At 40.4% G+C, this 10,471-nt stretch overlaps 1 protein-coding gene across 1 annotated transcript; it reads left to right on the top strand.

The window, feature by feature from the left end:
• The first annotated feature begins 681 nt into the window (after positions 1-681).
• LOC112287198 (uncharacterized) lies at positions 682-3,297 on the top strand. The gene has a single exon (XM_024529960.3). The coding sequence runs from the start codon at positions 1,243-1,245 to the stop codon at positions 2,830-2,832; it is 1,590 nt and encodes a 529-aa protein (XP_024385728.1). The 5' UTR covers positions 682-1,242; the 3' UTR covers positions 2,833-3,297.
• The last annotated feature ends 7,174 nt before the right edge of the window (positions 3,298-10,471 follow it).

Genomic DNA, 10,471 nt, shown 5'->3' with positions numbered 1-10,471 from the left:
ACTGCATGTGTGAATTCTGAAGCACAAAACACCATCATGGGCGAATGTAAAAAGATTGTCACTTCCGAAAAACCCTTCGTCTTCTACATTGATAATTACTCCTACAGCTAATGGAATATACACGCGTGTTGGAGTTATTTCTGAAGCAACATTCATCAGTTACGATTGTGTCCAGTTTTGCAGAAACTCGAAGGAAACTAATGCCATCAGGATTACACGCGCTCATATGCCTGTCCAAACACGGGGGATAGAGATCCCTGCATCGTTCTTGTTAATTCCACTTACTGCCAAGAGGATAAATAAAATTGTTGTCAAAGAATATGAGCTGTGCACACGCTTGGTTGTGCCCTTTACACATGCTCGGGACGAACGCACATGAAATTTTTGTAATGTAGGTCACATTGCAGGAACAGTGGCAGCCAAATTTATTTGCTCACAATGGGTGCCATAGTGAGCTCCTAGCAAGCTTAAAAACCATTTGTTTCGTGGCTGGCGTAATTGGCTCAACGTAATTATTGACAGTGAGCAACAGTAAATGCCCCCCTCAATTTCAGTGACCAATGCTTGCTGCAATGAAGATCAGGGATGGAACATTTGGATGAAGAGAGACCGTCGACGCGGAAGGGAACATGACACGCAGCCGTGACAGATTTCTTATAATAGCGCATGTAGCACGGAAAGACTGGCCGCCACTCTCCCTCAACTCGCCCATCATCACGACTACAAAGCCGGTCTCCCTCCTCTTTGGTGCTTGTCTGCCTGCGCCATCTTCCTCACCCCGTTACGGTGCTGTCTGTCTTGAGATCGCGCTGTGCTAGTAGCGAGGCTAGTCTTCACCAGGCCTTGTCTATCATCTAGTCTTCACAATCTGGAAAGTGTTGTTGAAGCATTGGTGTTGCAGCTGCGACATTTTGTTGGAGGTACTAAAGGAAACCATTTCCGCCAGAGATATGAACTCTGTGAGTAGTTAGGTAGTCTGGTATTGTCCGGTGGAAATAGAGAGGTCTAGGAAAATTTTCGAAAGGAGTGTGTACAGAATGGTGCGAGGACGTGAAGTTAGCATCAGATGTTGTTACGCGGGGTGTACAACTTGTCCACACTCATCTCGGTCAGCCAGTTTACGTTGAAGTGGAGGATGGCTTTCACAGTGAATGGCATTTCAAACTGAGTAAATTGAAGGCGACGGAGATTTTAGCTTGTTATTTAGGTTTGGAACAGAGTTTTTTCGGCACGGTCAGCATAATGGAAGGGTGTGACAAGATTGCGTCTTCTCTTTCGTTGAAGAGAAAGGTCTTGAACACAATGTCTGAAGAGACCGTGAAGCGAGAGTATTCTCCCCACGGAGAGACCGTTAGAGGCAACGGGTTTCAGAGAGCCCAAAAGAGGGTGAGAGTGATATGCACGGACCCCGACGCAACCGATTCGTCGAGTGACGAGGAGGACACTATCCGCATGGTTAGAAATTCGCAGAGAAGATTAGTGCGTGAGATTCACTTGTCCTCAGAGACCTTCGCTGCCGAAGAGTCTTCTTCTGACAGTGACCTCGATGAACCCGAGGTGCCGAGTTACCATACCGTCTTCACTGCCGAGGCAATGCATTGCCCTGTGAGCTACGCTAGACAGATTGATAACGAAGCGGTATTTGAGTCTTCCAATTTTTATGAGAAATCGTGGCAATCAAAAAGGATAGCTCCCAAGATGTCGGAGAAGAAGGTGCCCAGGGTTACTGCAACCATGTCTGTAGTCAAGACAAAGAACAGCAGCGCTGCTCCTTCAGTTAATGTTGGTAGAAGTGTTGAAGTGTCAAATGTTAATCCTCTGGCTACGGCCAAGCCAGTAGCGATGGCTGCCTCAGTTTCGGCCAGGAGCGATGGCAAGCCTCAAAAGTACAGGGGCGTAAGGCAGAGGCCGTGGGGGAAGTGGGCCGCCGAGATCCGGGATCCTTCTAAAGGAGTTCGGCTATGGTTGGGAACGTACGACACCGCGGAGCAAGCAGCAGAGGCATACGATAAAGCTGCGCGGGAGATTCGCGGACCCGCTGCGCATACGAATTTCAGTGCGGGGAGGAAGGTTGAAGTAGCGACGACGACGAAATCCGCGTGTGAGGTGTTGTCGAAGAAGAGCACGAAGAAAGTTGAGGCATTGGCGAAGGGGTCTCGAAGTTGTAAGAAGGAGGGGGTGACGTGTGAGAGGAAGGAGGTGGAAGTTGGGAGAGGTGGGTGTAGTTCGGAGCCATTGTGCGCTGTGGAAGTTGAGAGGATTACGGACGCGGACAGTACAGAGAGCTGCATGTACCGCTGCGATGACGAGGAAACGCAAGTGTTGGATGCATACGATATTTTAGATGAGGTTATGTTGGACCATGACCTGTTTGACAATCCCAGCGAGGATTTGGAGAACTTTAGTGAGGATTGTGAGTACTTGATGCGTTCACCGTCGTCATTTAGTTCAGGTGATGGGTCGGAGGGGTCGCCTTGCTCCAGCCTCACCGCTTGCGAGCGGTCGCCGTCCTCTAGCGTAATGGCTAGCGACGGCTTCTACGAGAGCAGCTCGGAGAACCAGTCTGATTCGGACTCGGACCACTCCGAAAATTTGAATGAGAGCAATGGCTTAGCGGAAGTCCAGAGTGCGTGCGATCTGGGAGACGTGTTTTTGTCGGATTTCTTGTTCGATTTCCCAGGTGTCAACGGTGAATGCGGTTCACCAGACGACGCGCTAGAAATCGCCGCCGGGTTCGATTTTTTGGGGGGTGACTTGGGTGATCTGGCATTCGAGTGTGACTACAGCGAAGGCTTGGACTGGTTGAACTCTACCGACATTCTCGTCGCTTAATCTCCGAAGCTACCAATACATCCCACCTTCCTCATTCTATCACACTCGAGTGCCGAACTATTTCTCCTCAAAGCCACCCCAGGTTGCTACTTCAACAAAGTGATGAGAGAGAGCTCACACTGCATGATACCCCTCGAGAGTCGACCCGAATTATTCTGAACGCTGTTCGAAGCCGACCTGAGCTTCACGAGATTATTACATATAAATATATTTTTTGTAGATTTCGAGCTTCGTCTGCGAGTGAGGCCCGAATAGCCAGCAGAAGTGGGTAGATTAGAGTAGTATTTTAGTAGTGTTACCCCATGATATGAGCATTACATTAAACGGGAACCAGAAGTTGGGTACCTCATTTTTGACGACGGGGGTTAGTGTCATGCCGGGGAGTCATCAACTTTGACCTGCACCCTTAAGAATTTGTTTAAGTTACAGTTCCACATAATCACGCACAAAGCTCCTTTCTTTTAACTACTTTGTCACCGGATATGAGTACCGAGGGACCCGTTTAACTGAGATTTTTTCTCTTTGAATTGACATATAATCTGATCACTGGTTATGTCATAGTTTCCTTTCTAGTTTGGGATGTGATAAATGTTGATGGTTGTTTAGATTTCAATTGGAGGATATTGTGATGCAGCACTCTCAGATTGGAACTTAATACTGTATAGTTCTTGTGACACATTGAGGCTTAAATTGTGTTCTAATCTGCTCAGTCAAGAGCAGGATGGTTAATAATTCACTACCACTAGTATTTTTATATTTAGTTGTACATGACGAAATAAGTTTTAAAACTTTTTGACAATGACGTGGGTTCTGTAACTTAATTTGGTGTAGATATTGTCACGCATAATGATGTGTAAATATATCGGAACACATGTTAAACAAAGAGCTCACCACATCTGTCAGATGAAATATTTATAATCTAAAGAGCAAAAATTGATAGAATGGTTGCAAAAGATTTTTTAGCAATTTGAAGTGTTGCATCAATTAAAAAAAAAAAAAAAAAAAAAATCACTTTGTAATTATAGAAAATAATTTAAATTACAATACAAATTACGTAGTATATGTGTTCTTATTTATTAAGATTTAGAAATAAACTAATGAGGTATCAAATAATTTACATATTAAATATATAAGTTCAACGAAAGCAAAAACAATTAATCACCGTTTTAAAATTTGCATTCCCAATTTTGTTATAATTTAGCAATTACAAGAGTACTTATTTGTGAAAAATTAGGTATGAAAAATAAAATTATAAATTATAAGTGATTATATTTATTTAATTAATTCAAAAAGTAAGTATAACATCAACCGTTCAATACATAAAAATGTATTATAATATCAAAAGGAAATTCTTAATCAGTTTTTAAAAATAGACAACAGATAGATGAATAATTAGTTGGTTAATTACTCAATGGTTTAATAACATTGTTGCTAACACATTGGGATTATAATATCTATACAATTTAAAACTTAATTTTCTATTTGCTAAAGCCAAAATATAATAGGTAATATTGTAGAGAATAAAATTGTAGAACTATTGTAAGTTTTTTAAGTAACTGCAAAATTAATTTGTGTTATTAACAGTTAATTGATAGACTTTTATATCCAAGATTGCATGGTGCAATATCACATCAATTATCAATATTATTGTTATTCAAGCCAAATTCTTTTAATGTTTTTTTATAGAACACTTGTATTAAATTACCAAAGTCCATTGGACATATTTCTGTAATTTCTTTACAATCTGAAAACTATTATTCTTGTTTTCTAAATTCAAATAAATACTTACAAATTACCTAATTTTAGAATCACAATAAGAAACAACTTTGGAAATAGTCTTTATCAATAGTAGAAGCTACAATATCAACAAATTACCACTTTTTCATTTTTATTAATATAGAAGTTGATAAGAATATAACCATCAGCAAAAACACTAAAAAGTGGAAGATTGGATACAGATGTGGTACCTAGTGAGGATTTATTAAATTAATTTTTTAAACCCAAATCTTATATCTATATTTTAAACACAACAAAGAAATTGGCTGTTAATCCTTTAAATATAACAATTATATTATTACAATTAATATTTATAATATTCTCTATAAATTTCCAAAAAACCCAAAATCAAATTTAAAGATCGACAATTTTTATTTTAAAATATATAAAAACTCGTATCTTAAATAAAAATATTGTTAATTATTTCAATAAATTATGGGTCTTATATTATAAAATCCAAAAAATATATATTTACTTATGCAATTATGTAATTTTATTATTTTGATAGTTAGGTTCAAAAGAAATCCAACTCATATTTTGTTATTTATTATTCTTAATATACATTTAAAATGTTGTAAAAGGGTTAAATGGCATAAACCATAACAACATCCAAATTGCATTCTACAAGGTATTGTAGGTGATATAAACATTACAATATTCTTATATATATATATATATATATATATATATGCTCATAAATTTGAAATATTGAAGAATAATTACCTTATTAACAAAATAGCATTGGTAATTTTACTTTATTATGCTGAAATAATTGATTTAAAATTGAAAGAAACTTTTATCCATGCTATTATTTTTTTGGATATTAACAAATAAAATAAAATCAAAAATCAAAAATCAAATTGTGCATAATCATGCACAAAACATCCTCCAAATAATAGATCAAAGTTTTCTGAATGCCACATGAATTAAATTGTGGTCTTCTCTAAGTGTGACAATCACACCATTTATTGAACTTGTTTTGTGGTGTCCACCTAAAACATTTGATATGGGATTAATAAACATGTATATCTTTAAGTGCCAAGTGTAGACTCCTGAGCTTCTGTCATTCTGGTTTCACAATGTTGTGACCCTAAGTAATCCACTGTTATTGTATTCAAAACTCAAGTTTGTTATTATTAATATGATTGAGTGGGAGGGCTTCCTGTTTACAATTAAGAAATCTAACTACCATCAACAGCCAAGTAAAGCAACAATTTTAGCTTTCATGGTATTCATCACAATCACCCTTCCACCACACGCAAGGTGGATGGAATAAGCTGAGACTGCTAAAACTGGCTCGATGTTGAGAGTGATCATGTGCAAAAAGAAGGGCGTATAAAATAAACATGTGAATAAAATCAGAAAATAAAACATGAAAACAAAGAAAAAGCTCTACATAGTTGCTTGTTAACGCTTGTGATACATCATCGCTCGTCCATTCTGCAGGCACCCCAAAGTACCACTATGCCACATGGGTCTCTCTCCACCACCTGTAAATGCTAACTATAGCAGCATGAATTTTTCAATAGAAATGTGGCAGATGGTGCTTAGGAAATGGGACCAGCAATCAAGGAAGCAGGTCGGAGATCGTGTTTTGTGGCCATTCAAGACAAGTTTTCTATCAGTCATGCTGAGATTGAGGCGGTGGAGGAGCCGTTTCTTTGGAGATGGCAGAGTCGTTATTGTGGGCTTCGGCGTTCTGCTCACAAGCTCCTGGGTTCTCATTCGGAGCCTTGAAGGAAGGTCTGCGATGCTTGCTAGAGATCTACGCCCATTCCACAAGTTTGTCGTCAAGTGGCCCGGAGAATACATGTCGAAAGAAGCTTTAGACAACGTCAGTTGTGGAAGAGTTAACTACCCCATGCACTGTGTAGACTACGTCAAGTTGGCAGCTACAGTACGAGGAAAATTTTCAACGGGCTCCGTAGGTGAATTGTGGAAGCCACTAGAACTAAGATGCCAAATTGTTGATACGTTGAAAATCTGGCGATGGTCGGAGGCACTTAGTATTACCTCCACCGAATTGAAACGCTAAAGATTCTACCTGTGGCCATCATTCTTTGTAAAATGTGTTGTAAATAATGTTTTACGGTGTCTAGTGGTGCACCAGGTAGATTTCATCTCGAATTTTCCCACTCCTTTGCTGACTCCGATCAGAATATAAGAAGCAAGAAGGAGATCGGGGAGCATTTCTAATGCCTCGGTCAAAAAAAGAAAAATTGCGGCACCCAAGGCCATCCAAGCCGTGCCCACAATTGGGGAAGCAGTAACTTCTACATATCGGTGGGTCACGGTGAACCTTCACTTGCTGAGGTTGCAGTTTAAAATCAAGAACACCATGATTTAAGCGACTGTAGATGGATCTTCGCATTCAGCGCAGGATGTGAAACATGTGCTTTCTGGTTATAAGTTCCGCTTTGAGGCACTCCTTTGGGAAGCTGCACCATTTACCAATTGGGGATATAGTACCAGAATATGGACAGTGACGGAGGCACTATATCTAGGAAAGGGATCAGGAATCAGATGCAAGCATTTGTAACTGTCGATATAGGTGACTCCATGTGTCCCATGACCAGGAAATGGCTACAGTAAGCGATTGACCAACCGTCGACGAGTAGCCAGCCCTGGAGCCTGGCCTTCAAGGGTACAGTGGTCGCCTATATTTGATCCGTTCGATAAATGGGATATGATTCCGTTCCACCACTTCCTCTTTTTGGACACAATTCTGGCTCCACGTCATGCTCCTGACACGCACCTGCCGGTTTCGGTGCCGTCCTTGTGATGGATGGTCCTGCGAGTGCCTGCAGTTGCCAGAGACGCCAAAGCCGAGTTCCGACAAGTGTCGTAACTGTACACAAGATGTATTTTCCTCCTAGTATCAATATACGGGTATAAATCGCCAGTTAAACTCTGACAAAACTGACAAGGAATTCTTCACAGACAGCAGCATTACCCCATGACGTGGGTTTAAATTTGCGACTTCACGTATTACAAGACTCGTTAGGGAATAGGAACACCGCAGTGACACCAGGAAGCACCCAGCACCAAAGCATCCTCTCTCCCACCTGCTTTCTTTTTCCCACAGCGTCGATTCGAACAGCGATGCCAAGCTGGTCACAGTTTCTGAAAAAAGGAAACGAATACAAGCATCAGTTCGGGCAGGTTTTAAAAATAACGATGGGGGGAGCAGTACTAGGTAGCGATGGTTCCAACCCCCCACAATCGGAGGGCTGTAATGAGAGCCTGATCCCGGTGACGTAGAGCTAGACTTGAGTAGTGGCGCACTCGTGGTGATGGTAAAGGCGTATTTGCTGGGTGGCGACCGCGTCGGCATTAATGGGCAGGAGCCGCCTGGGTCCAAGTGGGGGCAGTCGGAGAAGTGACTCCCAACCAAGTCCCGGGTCCTCACACACAGCGCGCCGTAGCCGCCGTCAGAGACACACTTGTTTGTGCTCAGATGCCCACCCCTCTGCCCCTCCCTGCCCCTCCGCGTCTGATCTCTCGCTTGGTTACTTGCTTGCTTGCTCCCACTCACCGGGTCAAAAACGGTGCTCGCCTCTTTGCAGGCTCTGTTACACCTTCCCATATCCTGCACTGTTTGTTTGTTGGCCAGGTTTTCTTTTTCTTTCTCCTCCTACTCCGTTTTCTCCTCTTCGTTTTACCATGGTTCACCTCTCTTTCTGCCATGGTCCATTACTTCGTTGGGGGATGTGTGTCTGTGTGTCTGCGTTTACAATACAGGAGGACACGTTTTATGGGAGAGAGCGACTGGTGAAGAGATGAACAACCTCTTTCACTGATTGGAGTTTCCTTTATGAATTTTTTTCTTTCTTCTTTTTACTTGCACTCTTAGTTGGAGTCTGTAGGGGATGTCTCTTTGGTGGGGAAGAGTGGATTAGCGCTTTTATGGACTTAATATAAAATGTTTCTGAATTGGAGATTTGACTTAATTTTTAAAAAAATAAGAACAAACATAAATTGTGTTCAATGAGACATGTTATGGCTGCTATGAAGTATGTTGATAGCCAAAATTAGTCTAAAACTTGAGGTTGTATGTGTTAAGCTAATAAAAATGTTGGTAGGGACAAAGTGTTTTACTTTGTTCTATATCATCATATAATCAATGAAAGGAGATTTTGTTTCTAAACCAATTGAATGCTACATTTTTTTTGGTAATAACATATTGAAGTTTAATACAATGAGTTACAAGGTTGAAACACATTTCTTAATGCTGGGAAGAATGTAAGAAGAAGAAAATACATGGTGGCAGTTGTACAAAATCCAACATAAGGGGTTTCTTCCAATATAAAACAAATAATTACAAAATAAACCAAATCGAAAATCAAAAATCAATCTTGAAAATGGGTGATTTCCACCATAAGCTCAATACAAAGTTCATTTCAAAAGAAAAAGAAAAAGAAAACTAATTGTTCTTTTTTTAGAATGACAACAATGAGTGTGAAATAAGTATAAAGATAAAATAAAATAATGATAATAATAATAATAAAAAGCTTCGAGGGTGTCTATTGATTATGCTTCTTGCAAGATCATAAAATCATATTTATTCTTAGCTGTTTGAAGAATGTATGAAAAATAGACTCTGTTATAAAATGAAGGTATTTAGATTGTCAAAAACTTCAGTGTATGCCACTAGCTATTACTTCAAACACGGATGGGATTCAATAAAAAATAATGAAAAAAAGGCATTCATCTTGAATTATAACAGATAAAGAAAAGATGACAAAGAAGAAGGCGTGAAAGGTACAAAAGGTGGGGAAATTTGGCTTGTTATAAATCAATGTTTTAAGATTCACTTTCTTTTTTGAAAGAAAACATTTCAGAAGTGTATTGTTTTTCATACCTCGTGGCTCTTAATGCAACAAAACTCATCTCCCATGAGTTGTATAGTTGGTTCATGTCAAAACTTGGTGCTTTTAATAGAAGGTGCCAAGAAATCTACAACAATCTTTTATTATACTTGGTTATTATAGCATTCAACTTTAAGGAATTCTTTACAACCAATTGTCATAGACTATTTTTTCCAAGTTGTGTAGAATTCTACATTATAAGATGTAGAAACTCGAACACTGTGTGTATAAATAGACACACCCACATATATATATATATATATATAATCATACTCATACACACGATTATGCTTACATGTGGTTGTAAAGTTGACAACTAAAAGGCAAGACTTTACATCACCTCCAAAACACCGCATTTCACAATCATTACACAACATCAGCAACATGAGAGGTGGGTTCAGATGACTAAAAGTCGCAGTTTTGGGGGATATTTTTGTTGTGTACAATTGGAAGCATGGGCTTCCGCCCCAACATTAGCAACATATTCAAGTCAAAAGCGTGGAAGCATTTGCTCACCTCGTTTCCGAACCTACCGAGCTTCAGCTTCGAGCGCCGCGCTGCTGCCGAACCTCCTCCTCCGGTCCCCCTCTGTGCACAGTAGTTAATGAGTTTCCCCTCAGGGTTGTACGTTTGCTGTATTTGGAAACAGCGTTGTGGAGGCTCGAAACCCAAAAATCTGTTGACATCAGCACAAATGGGGGCTGTGTGCGCATGCGAGCAAAGTGCAGAAACCACATGGTTCATAATGAGGCAAAAGGCAGCAGAGAAGGAAAGGAAAAGAAAAAGCAAAGAAAAGAGGGGCCGCTGTAAAACATGGTGCAAATGGAAGCAGCAGCATGGCGTGAATGCACGCGCAGGCCCGTGCTGCCGATGTGTGTATGCACTCCCCCCGAAGGCGATGACTTCTGCATCGCCCGGTTCTATTTTCAGCAACGCAGGGGCTCCTTCCTTTTTCTCGTGGTGGTTGAGTGTCTCGAATCCGAAACCGAGCAAGA

This window comes from Physcomitrium patens, chromosome 10, assembly GCF_059467195.1.
Source record: "Physcomitrium patens ecotype Gransden chromosome 10, ASM5946719v1, whole genome shotgun sequence".
NCBI lineage: Eukaryota > Viridiplantae > Streptophyta > Bryopsida > Funariales > Funariaceae > Physcomitrium > Physcomitrium patens.
This window is presented reverse-complemented; position numbering and strand designations above follow the sequence as displayed.

What these genes read in the sequence shown, in the direction of transcription:
- LOC112287198 (XM_024529960.3), top strand. Translation starts at nt 1,243, where the DNA reads ATGGAAGGGTGTGACAAGATTGCGTCTTCTCTTTCGTTGAAGAGAAAG.